At 42.6% G+C, this 18,077-nt stretch overlaps 1 protein-coding gene across 1 annotated transcript in view; it reads left to right on the top strand.

Annotated features, from left to right (window-relative positions):
* The window catches only part of Pcsk5 (proprotein convertase subtilisin/kexin type 5), a 418,822-nt gene that overhangs the window by 323,945 nt on the left and 76,800 nt on the right, over positions 1-18,077 (top strand). The window contains exons 21-24 of the mRNA XM_005352026.3: positions 3,476-3,578; positions 12,844-12,980; positions 16,491-16,697; positions 17,839-17,907. Coding sequence (XP_005352083.1) covers positions 3,476-3,578; positions 12,844-12,980; positions 16,491-16,697; positions 17,839-17,907 — 516 coding nt within the window. The remainder of the gene's footprint in view (positions 1-3,475; positions 3,579-12,843; positions 12,981-16,490; positions 16,698-17,838; positions 17,908-18,077) is intronic.

The raw sequence follows: 18,077 nt of genomic DNA, 5'->3' as shown, positions 1-18,077 counted from the left end.
CTCAACAGGTGGTAAGAGGACAGTCAAGGAGCTCACAAAGCATTTAAACATCGAGCAAAGGGAAGCTGAGGGAGCTCAGATAGCTTATCATCAAGTCAGGTGTTTTCTTCTAGCAGGAAGGTAAAGAAAACGGGTTTGGAGATAGTTTGGCCCAGCCCAAGTGGAGAACACAATAGAGTAAGGTTGTATAAAAACTTATTCTTTTTTTATTTTTTTTTTTATTGGAAAAAATTTCCTCCTAGGTGCTATGTAAAAACTTATTCTTATCAGCACTTCTCAACTTGTGGGTTGAGACCCATTTGGGGATCGAATGACCCTTTCGTAGGGGTCACCTGAGACTAGCGGAAAACACAGATATATACACATGATTAATAATAGTAGCAAATTATAGCTATGAAGTAGCAACAAAAGTAATTTTATGGCTGGGATCACCACAACACGAGAGACTGTACTAAAGGGTCTCGGCATTAGGAAGGTTGAAAACCACTGCCTTAGGTCATGTTTGAAATTCTAGAGATAGCCAATGCTCAGTGGTCATTAACGCTAAGGCTGTTACTTTGTGAGCGTTGAATGGAAGCCATTCATCATAGTTGAACAGATCAACACATAGCCCAGGTACCAATAGAAGTGAGGGAGAATTTGGCATTTTCCGCACGGGCATGGGACCCTGATACTCCGGAAGCTGAGGCAAGAAGATGACAGGGCAGGTTGGCCTTGTCATATATAACAAGATCCAGGATAGCCAAATAGATGGTGAGACATTGTCTAAAAATAAGCAACGACGACAAAAAAACAAAAAACAAAAACAAAAACAAAAAAAAACCCTGCAGCAAGTGAATGAATAAACATTCCAAAGGAATACCCTAAGAACCCTCGCTTATCTGGTGATGCAGCATTTGTAGTCATGAGGACTTGGAGAGTGCAGCTGGCACAACTCTCACAGCCACCAGGCAACTTTCCATCCAGCAGAGAGAGGTGTTACCAGGTAGAAATCTTACCCTAGCACTGGATAGGCTTTCTTGAATGTCCAACCTGAGGCCTGTGGGCTGTCTGTGAGCCAGAATAGCAGTGGATTTGTCTCAACATACTTTCAGAGGACAGCATCATTCCATACTGTCAAAAGACAGGATGCCTCTGTATGTCATGGAGGTTAAAGGGGAAGAAGATGGGGAATCAGAAGAACCAATCAGTGTCAGTTTCTGTAGGGATCAGCATGACAGCAAGCAATCTGTCTACCTTTAGGTCTGCAAAGGTTTAGCAGAGTTCCTGTGCATCTCTCTCTTCTGACTTAGACTTTGGACATTCTAAGGAAGTACAAAGCCCCTGCGGAGCATTTGATTTGTAACTATTCCCTCAACGTAACCATTCTTGGAGGATGACTCAGTCAGTAAGGTGCCTACTACACAACGACTACACAAAATGGTCCATGAAGATGTGAGTTCAATTCCCACTACCCACATAAAGAGCCAGGTGCACCAAATACACTTATAAATCCCAGGGCTGGTGAGACAGTAATAGGAATACGCCTGGAGTTCATTGGCCAGCCAATCTAGCTGATTCCAAACTCCTGATTCAGAGGGAAACTTTGCCTTAAGAAAACAAAAAGGGAAGGAAAGGGAAGGGAAGGGGAGGGGAGGGGAGGGGAGGGGAGGAGAGGAGAGGTTGCCCCAGGCATCTCCCTCTTTTTCTCCCTCATTCTCTCCTCTCTCCTTCTCTCTGAGGCTTACATTTCTCCTCCTACTTATTCTCTCTGCCTGCCTGCTCTGCCTCTCCCTCTACTGTCAAACTATTGGTCATTCAGTTTTTTATTAGACCAATCCGGTGCTTTAGGCAGGCAAAGCAACACATTTTTAAATCTTTAGACAAATGCAGCATAAACAAATGTAACACACCTTTCCATACTTAAAGTAGAATTCCACAACACACTGTATTTTGGTAACTGAAGGTACATTCCTCTGAGATGTTTGCCTCGCTCTGAACATACCTATTTCCCTTTTCCTTAGCCAACTTAATAGACTTTATGTGAAAGACATCTTTACACAAAAAGTGTTTTCTGCTATAGGAGAACAAAGTCTAGCAAGCTCTTCATTTCTTTCTGTGTGCTTTAGTTCTTGCTGGTGAATGAGTTCTATATGGAAGGCTTACCTTCCCTAACTGTAGTTAAGTAAAGCTTTGGGAAAACAGAGGATGGCTTGCTCCATCCTCATCCACCAAGCATCTTCTCATGACTTTTCTGAATGCAACTGCAGTAAAGCCAGCAGTGATCTCAGAGGATCAATGAGGTGGGTTAACTATAGTAATATTTAATTATGTTTTATAAATAAAGCTTGCCTGAAGAGCAGAAGATAAAACTAAGCCACTAGAGCCCAGGCAGTGGTGACACACACCTTTAGACCCAGGATTTGGGAGACAGAGGCAGATGGATCTCTGTGAGTTCATGGCCACCCTGGGCTACATAAGATCAATGCAGAAACAGATACGGGTGGTGGTGGCTCACACCTTTAATCCCAGTACTAGGGAGTCACATGCCCTTAATCCCAGCACTAGAAAGGAATATAAACCAGGATGAGACAGGAACTCAATCTCTTTCAGTCTAAGGATTCCTTAGAGTTAAGAGCAGTCTAAAGGCTTGACTGCTTTGCTTTTCTGATCTTCAGGTTGAACCCCAATATCTGTCTCTGGGTTTTTATTATTTGTGCTACAGTTGACTAAGTCATGAGTTTATTGTTGTACCTCCCCCTCCCAGTGGTTCTCAGATTGACAAACTACAGATAATTAAACAGCTGTCACATCTGGGAGTGGTCTGATGCTAAGTGAAGGGGGTGGTTCTGCCAGAATCTGGATATTTTATCCTGGAGGATTATCAGTTTTCAAACAACAAATACAAAATGAGGCTTTTGGGATCTGGCTGAAGAAGTTTCTCTGATTGTTGTGATTTTGTTGGTGTTGTTTGGTTTGGTTTGGTTCTTTACAATAACAAGGGAGAAAGAATATGGTACAGGAGAAGGGTTGAATTCATTGAGTGCCATCCTGTCTTTGATGCCTTCACTGGGGCTGACCTCTATCTGCCCTTTTGGTGATGATTTCCTACGTTCAAGAGAAATTTGTGAAGCTACACTGAGTTCTGGGGTAAGATCAGATGTGTACTCCAGTGGGAAAGATAAACCTGCCAGCTGAGTGAAAACGCCCTCTGTCTCTTGACTGGTCATCGTCCAGGATAACATCTAGTTCACATCTGCCATATTGCAACCAAAACTCTGCTCCCATTCTTGCCCCCTAACTACAGTCCTTCCCAGTAGGAGCATGGTGAGACAAGATGTAGGTGTGGCCTGGCCACTGCTTGACTTCAACTGTGCCCACCCCTTGTGTCATTTCCACTGTCCAAGCAGCCATCAAGAGCTCTGGCTCTCCCTGACTGCCAGCCAGGCAGTCTTGCTGTGTGAAGTACAGTAAGCAGCTAGATTTTGTTCCACAGGAGAATATATGGATGAGCAAAGCCACTGCCGTGCCTGTGAAGCCTCATGTGCCACGTGCTCGGGACCAACTCAAGACGACTGTACCAGCTGCCCCATAACGAGGTGAGTAACCGCTTAGAACTTCCTGGGGGTGGGGCATAGAGAGGGAGCGCTAACCACTTTAGTGGCACCTAATGGGCCTTCTGGACACAGGACCTTAACTCCTTCCCATGATAGAGACATTCCCTATGGTCTGGCCACAACCCACCTCTGTAATATCCTCTCCCACAAGGTCTAATACTCCTGGCAAAGACCAGTTTTCTAGATGCTGGAAAAGTTATCTTGCTAATGAAAATGGTACCTTCGATGTCACTTTTGACTAGTGAAATTCCATATCCTACAAACTCATCCCTCAAACAGCACTTCCATCTTCTGATTATATATATATATATATATATATATATATATATATATTCATTTCTATAATCAGCTCAAGGACAAACTATTGTGTAAAGGCAATTCTGACACTTCCCAGTAGAATTAGCCTTCCTTCTTTAAAAGAAATACACTTATTGATTATGTGTGGTCTATAGTCCCATGTACATGTGTGCTACAGCACTTGTGTCAATATCATAAAACAAGTTATAGAAGTCAGTTCTCGCCCTCTAACAAGTGGGCCCTGGGGATCCAGCTCAGTTCCTCACAGCTTACTATGTCATGACCGTCTACTCTATAGATATGTCTGTCGGAGCATGTGTAGCGTTTGAAGATGTCTGCTTACAAAATACACACCTTCATTAGACTCAATTTCTTGAGATCTCGCATTTGCATCTCCTTCCCTGGCAACACGCAAGAAAAACCAAAAGCTTCCCTACAGGTCAAATGGAAATAGACAATAATGGAAGGAGCAACACTGCTAATTCAATGGGCATCTCTACAGAGAGAATTGAAGGCCTGACATATGTTTAATCAATGCTCCTCTGATTCTAGCACTTAATACTTGGGAGCTTCCAGGTGTTTGAATGAATGGCCTCAGCCCCGCTCAGCTAAATGTGTAAGGAGCTGCGTCTGTCTCTATACAAGGTGGTTGAGGATGCTGTCACACCTGGGAGGCGTGGCTCTGCAATCCTACTGAGGTGCTCACTCCGCACAAGTGTCATTCTGTCCTCATTCTTCCTGGGGACTGTGATACCTCTGTGATCAAGGGCTGTGCTATATTTGTGTCTTTATTCTCCAAGTGATCAGCCTATAGTGACTGCTCTATAACTGTGGGCTTGCTGATCTGTGTGTCACCAAAGCCATGGGTTTGTCAGAAGAACTCCCTCAGAAGGAAGAGGCAATAATAAAAGAAAAAGACCAAAAGGAAAGATGTAGGCAGAGAAGGAAGGATGAAGGAAAACAGAGAAAAAAAGAAAGAAATAGAAACCTCAAGGGTTCCCAATGCCACCCATGAGAATATTTTCTTTATTTTCAAATTAAGAAAACGTAATTATATTCTATTGTTTTTATAATACCTTGTCCATATTCCAGTCTCATTAATTATCCTAATAATATTATTCACAGAATATTTTTTCAGAATCTAGTTCTAAAGTTTTTTTAATTTTTACATTTTCTTTGCCTTATTTTTTTGTTTGGTCTTTCTCATCTGTGGTAGTTTTAAAAATTGAATAGATCTGTTATTTTCAAATTTCAATATGTATTTAATTTTTCTTTTTAAATTGTATTTTTCCTTTTATATAAAATTAATCATATTGACTCCCTCCCCCAACTCCTCCCAGACCTCTCAACTTTGAAACATATATTTTTTTCTACCCACCAAGTCCAATTAGTACTTATCTTGGATATGTGACCTGATGCAATGTGGCCAACTTACCTAGGGCAACATTTTTAAAGAAAACTCATTCCTCTCCCATCAGCCATCAGTTGTCAATAATTCCTCTACTAAAGGTGGAACTTCATGTTGGCCTTCATGCTGAGATTTTTGCCTTACTTAAGCGTGTTCTGGGAGCTTTGTAAATGTTGTCACAGTCACTTTTAGTGTATATGTGCTGTGCTGTATATGAAGGACTCTGTCTCTTTGTGTTTATCCATCATCTCTGGCTCTTTAGAGGTCTTTATGCCCCTCTTCGACAGTGACCCCTTAACCTTAGGAGGAGGGGTTATGATAAAGATATCCCATATCAGGCTGAACATTCTACAGTCTCTTATTCTCTATACCTTGGCTAGTTGTGGTTTTCTCTGTTATTCACCACTTGCTGCATATAGAAGCTATACCAATATGGTAGGAAGCTTCTATGGTAGTGGGTGGGTCCCCACCATGTCCCCTTCCTTTGGGAGCCTTCTTTCCTTTTTGGTCTATTGGCCACTGGGTCAAGAGGGCAAGAGGCAGTAGTGATGACAGAAAACTTTGTATATGACCCATAAGCACAAACAGAGACAGCCCCCCAGGAGATAGATTTCAGTGAATCAGCTCAACTTTATTCCAGAGTGTGAGGAATATATAGAACTGGAGAGCCTGGGAGCAAACCCTAGTTTTCATTAGGTAGCACACTCCTGTCGTAAGGCTCCTAGCACAAGTCTTAGTTTTCATGTGTGTAGCAAGGGAGTCTTCCAGCAGGGATCTAAGCCAGAGTTCAAACTAAAGATAAGTCAGGATCTGGTTTAGAGACAGCTTTCAGATAAGGTCAGCCTTTCAGGCCCATGGACATTCTCCAGATAAGGGCAGGTAGAGGAAGGAAGTTCTGCTGGAGGGAGGGAGCTCCTTGTTGCTGAATTATTGAGATAAGCTGCCAGACACCGGGAGGCTGAGCTCTCTACCAGCCAGCAATGTCTTCCAACACTTATTAATTTCCAAACCTTTATGGATATTACAAATGAAGCAAACTCACATGAAAAGTCAAAACTAATATCCTAAAATGAGAGAAAACATACGATGTTTGTCTTTCTGGGTTACTTCATTCAGAATGATTATTTCCAGTTCCATCCACAGCACCATTTCAATTTGCCTCAGTCTGAATGGCTAAAAACAAAAGATGATGGTGGCACGTGCCTGCAAGAACATGAGGAAAGGACACTTATTCATTGCTGGTGAGACTGGAGTAGTCACTCGGAACATTCGTGTGGATACTCTTCAAAAAGCTAGAACTAGAGCTCTCGCTGGTCCAGCTAGACCACTCTTGAACACTTACCCAAAGGATTTTATCTTATTACAGAGACACTTGCTCATCCATGTTCACTGCTGCCAGGAAATCAGCCTAGATGTCCAGCAACTGATAGATGAATAATAAAATATTGTTGTAATAGAAGCGGTGGGGCTGCGTCCCCAGCACCCCGGGCCGCTTGGCTAGCTTATGCCCCAAAATAATTACACGGACACTGTATTCTTTTAAGCACTGCTTGGCCCATTTCTATCTAGCCTCTTTTAGGGTAACTCTCTCACCTGAACTAGCCCATCTCTAATAATCTGCTGTAGCCCACAAGGTGGCTTACCAGGGAGATTCTAGCCTACGTCCATCCTGGGTCAGAGCTTCATCGCATGTGCCTCAGAGAGCAGAGCTCTCGCCTCTGCCCACAAGAGTGGAGCATCGTGTCTCTCTGAGGAGTCTGCCCCCAAGAGGAGAGCTGTCAAGTCTGACCTCACTTCCTCTTCCTCCCAGCATTCTGTTCTGTTTACTCCTCCCACCTGTTTTAACCTATCAGGGCAAGCAGCTTCTTTATTTAATTAACCAATGACCTTCCCCCATCAAAATATGGCACATTTGCATAACATAATAGTATTCAGCTGTTGCATTTTTAAATTATCAACTTATTTTATAGTCTTTGAAAGCTTTATACATGTATATGGTGAACTTTAGTCCATTTCATTCCCTACTGTCCTTTTTCTTTTTCCTTCTTTCTCCCACTGAAACTTTCTCTTTCCAAAAAGTGAGTTTAAATAGGGTTGTCATCATAAGCATGGATGAAAGGTCATTTAGTATAATGTGAGAAATTTATCAATGGCCACACGACTTAAGAAAATGGTAACTCTTTGTCCAGTCATCATTAACTGTCAATAGTCGCATGGGTAGGAGAAGGGCTTCACTAGAACTTTCTTATTCCATATTGAAATGCTGACAGGCCTGATCTTATTCAAGTCTCCTGCACATAATCACAGTTGCAGTAAATTCTTGAGTGCATTGACCATGTCATTTCCGGAAGACACTGACCCACAACCACCTTCCCCAGTTTCTTTCTGCCCCTTCTTCCATCATGCTCCCTGAGTCTTTGGAGGGAAGTTACTTAGATGTCCCATTCAGGGAAAAGCCATTTATTCTCTGCACTTTGACCAGATGTCTTTGTATAAACTGTTATCTAGAGAAGCTCCTCTAAAGAGTGAGAGCTGAAATAATCTACAGGTATAAAGATAAGTATTTAGAAGGCAGCTTGATATCATGTCCATTTAGTAAAACAATAATAGTATGTTCATGGCCAGGCTTAGAATACCAGGTATGAGCTACCTTCTGTGAAGTGGGCCTTAAATCCAATCAGAAAGCAGTTGATACCTTTATAACATTCTTATCACTATTGCACTAACAGGCATATTTTGCCAGGCTAGTCATTAATTATGACAGCTGGCAGGCTTCAGAGTTGGGTGGGCTGTTGATGGCTTTTTCTATGAAAAGTCATAAGACTATTTTCTAACTGTCTCTAAGAGCTACTGCTCTAAATATTGAATTTGCTTTAAAGAAACTTCAAAGCACACTTTCAGATAAAGATATTACCGAAACAAAGTCCTATTTCTCCTTCTAGCCCCCATTTGTATGACTATGAATAATTAAATTGTCTTGCATGTTTGAACATCTTTGAACACTTGTCTAATGAGGCAATTACAATCATCCAGTGTACAGTGGAGAAACCGTGGTTGCCCCTAGCACAAGAGAAATGAAAAGGAAGGGAAAAATTCTACCACTGTAAACGGCTACTTAAAAAAAAAAAATCTAGATACAAGGCCAAGCAGGCAGTGAAAGCAAGGTTCACCCTGATAGGTGGTAAGACTGTTTGTTCAAATGATAGGTAACGTTGCTAGCACATCTTGGTGCTTTTGTTTGTACAGTATACTGAGTATTAGCCTTTGAATAAATTAAGCATACACATGAATCGTGAACCAGGGTATCTTCCTAAGAAAATCTTATTCCCAGAAATAATTTCTTCTTGTTCCTCTGAGCGTTCTTTCCTCCCCACATCGTTCTTCTTTGACGTCAGCTATATACATAAATGCCCAAGAAAGGGTAATGTAGCATGGCAATGAACTATTTGACTCTTTTTTCTGGCATTTTCCCTGAAGAGAGCTGAAAGATAATCTGGAAAGAAGGTGATGTTGACTTATTTGTCCTTGAGGAAATGGCAAAGTATTTTCCTTACGTGTTTTCCAAAGTGTTGCCTGGATCCGTGTCTTGGCTCATTGGGAGCTGCAATAACACAATACTTGAGAGTGGATAAATTATAAACATTATAACATCAGCTAAATGTTACTGGGAACTGGGAGATCTATGTACATGCCGCTGGCCTTTGGTGAAGGCCTTCGTGCTGGGTCATCCCACTGAAGAAGGTGGGAAGCAAGAGAGGGTGACAGTAACAGAACCAAAGGAAGATAGTCTGCTTTTATCGCTAACCTATTACCATGGTCAAGTCAGCTGCTGTGTAAGATTCCTCACTGGCTAATCCACTTATATTAAACCCTACTTCTCGGCCTTGTTGTCTTGTGGATCAAGTTTATAACACATACATTTTGTAGAATAGGTCCAAGCCATAGTAATTAAAGTCAGGTCCATGCAAAGTGGGGCAAAAGCACTTGCTTACTATTTAGCTCTGAGATAGCTATGGCGTCTGACAGCTCTTTAGGACACTGTCCCTGCCATTGAGGTTACAGCCATGGGATGCTGAGATGCTCAAAGCAAGCAATGGTGGGAGAAGTTCAACACCCCTAGATTTAAAGCAAGGGTTGGACCTGTGAAGAAGTAGATTTGCCAGATGTTGAAGAACAGGGGACACAGACTCTGCCCTGCCATAGAGGAAAGAAGCTAGCTTGAGTGGAAGAGCCCAGTCTCTTGTCCCAATTTCCTAATGATGTTTCCTCTTGTTTAAAACTAACTGGAGGCCAGAAGGGATTCTACCTCCCAAATGAGGATAATTGATGACCCTGAGATCGAAGTTTTAGTGGGCTCATTTCCAGAACAAAAGAGGACAGAAAACAGCGAAGATGGATCTGGACGGAGGACAGGAGAGAGATAACCTGGAAGGCTGGTCTCTGAGCTTTTTCTGGTTCTTTCACTGTTGGATCCCTTTAGTTCCTGGAAAACAAAGACCGTCTTCGGAGAACTTCCACCTGTGACAAGAATGTTAACACTAACTTTCGGGTTAGCTTCAAAGATGAATGAGTAAATTAGTGGAAAGAAAATAAGATTAGCCAGGTGTTAGCAACTGTTGAAGCTGAATGACACACCCATTGGGTGGGGGCAATTATCCTTTACAGATGCAATACATACTTCTCTATCTCTTTAAATATTTCTACAATATTTTTAAGAATTTAACTCTGAAGTTGTTTTACTAAAAACCAGCAAAAAGTAAAAACTAAAATAAAGATAAAGTCCCACCCTTTAAGTTAGGTTGGCCTGAAACTCACTGGGTAGCCTATGACTGCCTTAAACTCATAGCAATCCTCCTGCTTCAACTTCTCCAGTGCTAAGAGTAGAGGTGTGATCCAGGAGCCCTAGTGAAAAGCAGAAATTTAGAAATCACTTTCACATCTTGGGGTTTCTTTTTGCATTTCTATAAACCTTTTGTTCAGCTCTTTAAAGACAACTTGGACTGTGAAAGAAGAACCCCTTAGCTCTTTATGTAACAGGCACAGCTCTGAAATGCTCTGGTCCTCTTTGCCTAGGCTCACTTCCTAGTCTTGCAGAAGTACAGGGTAAATAAATCTAAATAAAAGCATCTGGGAGTTACCTCTGCTCTTACACAGCCTTAAGCATTCCATTTGATCTGTTTCAATGAAAATGGAGAGAGAAAAGGCTTTTTATCAAGTTTCGCTGCATTGAAATACTAATACAAGTAGTTACATGAAATGCCCTTGTGATGACTTTAATTAGGCCAAGCTAGCAATCGACACACAGACAGCCCTGACTCGCCAGGTCTTCTGTTAGGATTCCCATCTTTCTTTGACATGGACAACCATGTGTGTGAGTGTTGCCTTAAAGCTGGGACACACTCTGCAGAATACCAAGAAGAAGACTATTTTCAGTGGTGCTGAGATTGGTGAGCAGAAACTGAGGGAGCAGGGAGCCAAGAGTAAGGTGACCTTTTGTGTTTGCTTGTGGGCTTGAATCCCATTTTATTTCCAGATTGGTGCAAATGGCACAGCGAAGGGAAGGGATGCTTTACTCCCAACTTCTTCCAGTGCTGGGATTGATATAGGCAGCTCCCCAACTAATGGTTGACTCCCTGTAAGCAGTGGGCTTTAAAGAAGCCAGTGCCTCCACAGGAGTAAGTTTCTGGAGACTTCCACCTAACAGTGTTGTGTAATGTCCAGTGTGCTGAGAGGTGGTATAGAGAAGGAAATTTTCCTTCTCTTTGCTGCCCCCTCTGCTCCTAGATTTGGTAGCACAATTATACTCTCAGGGATATGGTCTGCACTTAGTTAACCTTATAACCAGCAAGACTAAGTATCACTCTTAGGAAAGTCTACAAGACCCCATTTTGGCAATGCCTGCATTACATGGGCTCAGTTCTTAAGCACCCCACAGCAGTCTAGATGGTCACAGAGCAATGACTTTCCAAGTAATGTCTATAGGGTCCACAGAAAATGGTGTTAGCACACCAAAAATGCATCAGAACTTCTGTGTTATGACCTTACCATTTACAATGACTAAGATATAATGAATCTTGCTACCCAAATGACAGATGAATTGATGAAGAAATGGAGTAAATAAACACAACCAATTATCTTTCAATCATAAAGAATGAAATCCTGACATTAGCAGCAAAATGATGGGAACCAAAGGATATTGTATTAAATGGCATAAGGACAAATACTGCGTATTCTTCCATTGGCTTGAGAAGAACAGAACTAGTCAAACTGAATGTAGACCAGTGATTATGAGAGGTGGGGAAGGGTGGGGAAGGAAGTGTGACAGAGAAAGATTGGGTAAGAGAGAGAAGAAGGTTTAGGCACCACACAGCATAGTGGGGCCGCTGCAGGCCACAATCCCCAATTGTAGATTTTTATGAAGATTCAGACCAGAGGAGCTTGAGGAGTCTAATCATAAAGAAATGATAAGGAAGGAGAAACAGTAACTGCCCCGCTGTCATCAATAGATGCTAAGCATATGTGCAGAAACACCACACCATGCTTCATTAACATAGACAATCGATCGCTGTGTGCAGGTCCAAGCAAAACTTTAAATAAGGAGTAAATAATAAAGCTTTTCAAATGTGTGCCCTCTGGATCAGTAACGTTAGCACTGCCAGAAAAATTGTCAGAAATGCAAGTTTTCCGTCTTTTTTCCCTGAGCTCGACTGAATGAAAAACTCTGGAGGTGCCACCCTGGCACCCTTCATCTGTTCACACTACCTATCTGATTCCTACTTTTATCTTACAAACATTTTGTGTTGTTCCGAGCAGAATGCTTGGACTTGGTTGACTTAATCCCATCTGCTCTTATGATTACTCGGCAAAGAAAGATGAAGCCCAAATACAAAAATATTAGCAATGGCATCATGATGTATATCATGCACATGTAAAACCAAAGGTTTTAGAAGCCCATTTTCTAACTTTCGTGCCAGGCCTTTGTGGGTGTTTGCGAGCACGCTCCACATAGGAGGAAATGAAATCCAAGTTCGTTTAGAAGTTATGATGTGCATAAGGCAACTTCGTGGGTGGTCTCCAGCCTTCAGAATAGTGTTTCATTCTATACTCTTCCAGGGCACTTAGGTACCACACACCGCTCGCCAGCCATGGGCATGGTGAAAGAATGCCTTCTCCAACGCCTCTGGGTTCAGAGGCCCAGTTAGCATCCTGAAAGTCAGAGACTGTATCTGATATTGGCTGGATTTGACCCGGAGCCTACAATATGACCTCAATCTGCATGAGCCTAGTTAGCTTATTTGGAAGCAGATTGGTGATCAGCTCCCTCACCAGTTTCTGGTTTGCCTGCTGATGGATCCACATCTTGGGCCAAGGATGGGTATGTGACTAATATTTCACATGCCCTGAGATGACCAGCCCCAGGCATCACTCTCTGGGACAATGAGACCAAATTTGTACAGCAAAGCATGCACACCACGTGTTCTGATTTTTGGCTCCTTCCAAAAAGTCACCCAGATGAACTCTCACCACCTGCTTTTCCTCCAGGGTTTTTGATGATGGCCGCTGCATTTTGAATTGCCCCTCATGGAAGTTTGAACTTAAGAAGCAATGCCATCCGTGCCACCACAGTTGCCAAGGATGCCGAGGAAGCGGGCCTTCCAACTGTACCTCCTGCGGAGCAGGTGAGGGCAATCGCTGCTGGCTCCTCCCTCCTCTGGGTCTATTCTCTCACAAGCCAGCATTTGGTTTGGCCCAGAAGCCTTATGATGGAGTCTGAGGTTCAGAGCAGACAGCTACTCATTACAGCACTGGAACAACCTGAAGGCTCTGTTGCCTTCACGACACACAAACCTCGTTCACATAATCACACAGTTGACTCACTGCCCCTAAGGAGATGAGGGAAGCAAGAGGAAAGTCTGTTAAGTGTGTTGTCAAGCATGGCATGCAGGCACAGTAAAGTCAAGCTTTGTTGTGGTAGACCTGAAAAGCTAGAGAATTAGCAAGACACATTTGGTCCCTAAACCAATAATACATTAAAGGTTATGTCAGGTCTCTGAGCCAAGCTATGCCATTTAGATGACAAAGTAATCAGTTCACTCATGGCAGATGTGACCTTTTGGGCCAGTCTGAGTTACTCTTAGAGTATCTGCCATCACTGGAGTGGAGGCCATGCCTCCAGCTTGAACCCTTGACCCTGCTCCAGCCTTGTTTTGTGTCTATCATGTTTTGTCTTCATGTGAACCAGAATCACATTATTTTGCCTAGAAAGTCAGTAGAGTTTCAGTGTGAGACAAATTTAAATTTTGTGCAATTTTAAAGAAAAGAACTGTGGATTATTGGTCACTGCTGAATAGTTGGATGGTGTGTGGTTACACTGGACCCATCTTTCCCAAAGATTTGTTGGGGTGGAGCCTGAAACAGGCTACTCTGCTTCTCTCCACAGTCCTCGCTGGGTGTAGCTGACCTCGAGGTGACTGTTAGCATCTTATCCATTATATTTATGTCATTTGTCTAGTGAAAGAGATTATTTTTATTCTTGCTTACAGTAAAACCAAGAAAAATGAAACAAGTGACAACATTTTAGATTGACAGGAACACAGAAAATTGGAGCTCAACACTTCTCTTTCACACATCTTACTTATCGCTCTTAATATCCACCTTGTCCATAAGAACTCTGTGCCCCAGAGGAGCAGTGAACGTTTCCTACCTGTTCTCTACATGCTCTGAACATGAGGCAGCATCTGGCATGTAGACTGTGTACATACAGAAGATAAGGGAGAGAATCCATGGCTCAGGAGGACCCTCAAGACTAGGGAAATGCACAACTCACCCAACATCCTCAATGGATGGACGGATGGATGGATGGACGGACGGACGGACGGACGGACGGATGGATGGATGGATGGATGGATGGATGGATGGATTTCTGACAAGGCCTCCTGTATCTCAAGCTGCCCCAAACTCTCTATGTAGCTTAGGAAAACATTGAACTTTTGATCTTCTTATCCCTACCTCCTCAATGCTGGGATTAGAAGCATGCACCACTATGCCTGGTTTTATGCAATACTGGGGTTCAAACCTAAAGCCTTATATATGGTAAGCAAGTTCCCTACAACTGAGCTGCATCCCCAATCCCCAGCTTTCTCACTAACTAGAAGACACTTCACTTCTGTAAGCCTCTTCTTATTTGTTTAAAAAGAAAGAAAGGACAAATGGGCATTTACAATCCCTTTCCCATCCAGCACTCCATATCTCAGCATATGCCCCTCAAGTAGAACAGAGGCAAATAGTCTCACATCTTACTACTACTTGTACCAAACCACACTGAAAGGACTTTGACATTTTTCCATATTTTATACTTGAAGGGCTACATCTCATCTATCGTCTTAAATATTAAATGCCTCCTTCCGTTGCACAAGTTACAATTAGAAGCAATGGAGAATATAATAAACGGAAGCATGATGTATGATGGTTAAGTGTTTGCTAACTTGACCTGACTGAGAAATGCCTCATAGATTAGTAAAGGAAATCTCTGGAGGTTTCCAGGGAGGATCCACTAAGAGGGAAATTCCACCCTTAATGTAGGCTATGCTATCCCATAAGCTGGGGTCCAGATGGAGGGGTGGGGGATGAGAAAGCCACTTAGTGGGGGAAATCCTCTCTGCTGTGTGACTTCAGGAAGTGAGCGTCTCTGCTCCACCATGACCTCCTTGCCAGGATGCACTGACACCCTTGAACTGAGAGCCAAGATAAGTCTTCCATCCATCCCCTTACATGTTTATGTTGGGTATTTCTGTCACTGCAATGGAAAACCTGACTCACCGTCAAGGAGTTTATAGAATAATAAGGAGGTTGGTCCTCACTTACTGAACAATAAGAAACTATCAGATAAGGGCCAAATGAGCAGTCAAAAAGCGGCCACAGATCATTTCCAAATGTGGTAAGCAGAGGTTTTCTGGAGAGGGCAATTGTTTATCAAGTTCTTATTTAACATGCTCTCTTTACATCAAAAGCTCATGCTGACATGGCAGGGCTAATCTATACCCTGAGGTTACCATACTGAAGATCAATGCTTCACCTCAAGAAATTCCAGAAAGGAAGTTTCAATGAAAGGCTGAAATATCCGAAAGTTCACGTTAACTTATTCACGTTAACGAAAGTTCAGTCCAACATTATACTGACTTTCCACTCCTGTCCCTGCAAGAAGGGGTTACTGCTGACTTTATACACACACTCAGTGTCCCTGCAGCCTGAAAGTCAGGGTCGGATCTCTGTGTGGCAGCTCACACGCTGAGTGAATGCTAGACCCAGGTAATTCGAGGCAACACAGATCAGCTATTCTTCAGAGGTGGGAAGTCTGGGTCTCAGAGAAATGAGTAGATGGTTACCCAGAGCGTGCTGAGCACTGTGACTCCCCAAAACTGGGAGTAAGGGGCCCCTAGGTAGATAGGTAGTATTAATCTTAATGTTGTTTATAAAAAAATATTTGAGGCTGTTCATAATCCTCTGTAACTGATCTTGATGTTTGTCTTACTGATTAGATTTTTCTGTTCTCTCCAGGAACAAATTCCCATGATCTGTCATTGCTGGGAAATGACAGATTCTTTTCTCATAATGCCCAGTGTTGACAGAATAAAACCCGTAGGGACGATGTGGAGCTGTGGAGGTGTGCTTGATTTAGAGTGGCAATAAGGCAGAACAATTAGTGGCTTTGCAAAAACCCAGACATTAGTCAGCACAAGCTTGTGACTTTATTAGTGATTCCAGATCACTGTAAGATTACACTGCTATCGAGTGTGCCTGCCACGAAACATGTGTTTGTTGTTATGGCATCTCTGTAACCCCCAAGTCTGAACGGGTCTACCTTTACCCCAAGGAGCCCTTGGGAAAGTTGAACACATTCTGAATTGTAGCAATCCGCAGAACACGGCTTGTGGTTTTGCAATGACATCCCAAATAGAAGTTGTTCACTCGAATATATAAAACAGTGTAAAATGATTCCCTGCAAGGAAAACTTTTCTGCGATAAGGATATAGATATTGCACTTTTTTATTAAATCCATTCTGTTGCTCGCGGTCCCCTAGGAACAAAAGCACTCAGTTGTTTCTCTTTTTAATAAAACATCTCACATTATATGAGCTCCATGGCTGCTTTTTGCATTTTCTCTTTCCCTCGCCCCTCTGACTGGTCAGACAAGCATGGTCGGGAGCGCTTCCTATACCAGGGAGAATGTCGGGAGAGCTGCCCTGTGGGCCATTATCCTGCCAAGGGACATGCCTGCCTGCCCTGCCCAGACAACTGTGAGCTTTGCTACAATCCACATGTCTGCAGTCGATGTATGAGTGGCTACTTCATCGTGCCCACCAACCACACCTGCCAGAGGCTGGAGTGCCGACAAGGTGAGGCATCTGCGGGGTCCTACTCATCACCAGGACGTGGGGTGACAGATTACACCTCAGGCACAGGGGAGGATTGGGCTACCTTATTGCCAGTTATCACAATGTTATTATGAACACTTAGAATGACTCTGAATAGCTCAGTCAGCAAGTGGGGCTGCAGGTCTCTTCCCTTCCCACTTCCCAGGCCCACAGCTCCCAAGCAGCAGAGAAAAACCGAGGTCAGAATCTCAGTCTTGGCCAACAGTTTTCTTCTCAATCACTAGGTATGAGACTATGGGCAAAGCTAGTCTAATTTATCCATGCCTTGGGGCTTTATTTGTAAAGGAGCAAGTATAACACCAAGTAGGACTGCCCATGAGAAGCACAGAAAATCAGTATACCTAATACTATTTGAAATTTTTGAATGTTCTGTGAGTTGTATGTTGTTCTCACTGTTCGATTTCTTTGCTATATTGGAAGATGATAAATTTAGCAGCATCGATTGTTTTTGGTCTCTTACATGTAAGAACTCTGCTATATAAGGACTATGGGTAGCCCATGTCTGAAGATGGTTTCAAGATATTTTAAATTAAGCACCCTTTCTATTTCTCCTTCCTGTTCACAGAGACAGTAATTTTTTTTTTAATTTTAAATATGTTTGGTAAGTCAGACATAGAGTCTGATCTTTGTATATCTAATTCCATTTTCCTAGACTCAGAGCTGACTTACTGAATAAATCTAATCTACCAACTTTACTTTAAAATTAGTTATATGACCAACCATGGTGGTTCATGGTTATAATCTCGGTACTCAGGAAATGAAAGCAGTGAGTTTAAGGCTAATTTAAGCTACAAAGTGAGTTCCAGGTCAGCCAGAGCTACACAGCAAAAAAATCAAAGCAAATCAAACAAGCAAGCAAAAAGAGCAGTTATATGGAATATAGGCTAAGTCTGTTCTATTTGTGCCCACCTGAGTAGTTGAGTCTGTTAAATTAATATGGGATTTTAAAGCATATAACATCCTTCTTCAAGATGGTTTCAGGTTTCATAATTGTTCTGTGATTCACATAGAAATAAATCACACACCAAATATGTTTTCTAGCAGTGTACATGCCTCTAGCCAGTGGCTTTAAGTGGTGTTTTCCATTCCTCTCCCTGTTCAGGTGAATTCCAGGATTCTGAGTATGAAGAATGCATGCCTTGTGAGGAAGGATGTCTGGGATGCACTGTGGGTATGTCATGTTCCTTTGTTACTTAAAATGTTTAAATAGCTGTGACCCTTGTCATACATGCTGCTGCTACTGCTTCAGCAAGGAGTCTTGTCATCAGGGTACTTATCAGTGTCCCCATCACTATCCCAGTACAGACAACGTCACGGTGTCCTCATCGCTACCCCAGCACA

This window comes from Microtus ochrogaster, chromosome 8 (genome assembly GCF_000317375.1).
Source record: "Microtus ochrogaster isolate Prairie Vole_2 chromosome 8, MicOch1.0, whole genome shotgun sequence".
Taxonomy (NCBI): domain Eukaryota; kingdom Metazoa; phylum Chordata; class Mammalia; order Rodentia; family Cricetidae; genus Microtus; species Microtus ochrogaster.
This window is presented reverse-complemented; position numbering and strand designations above follow the sequence as displayed.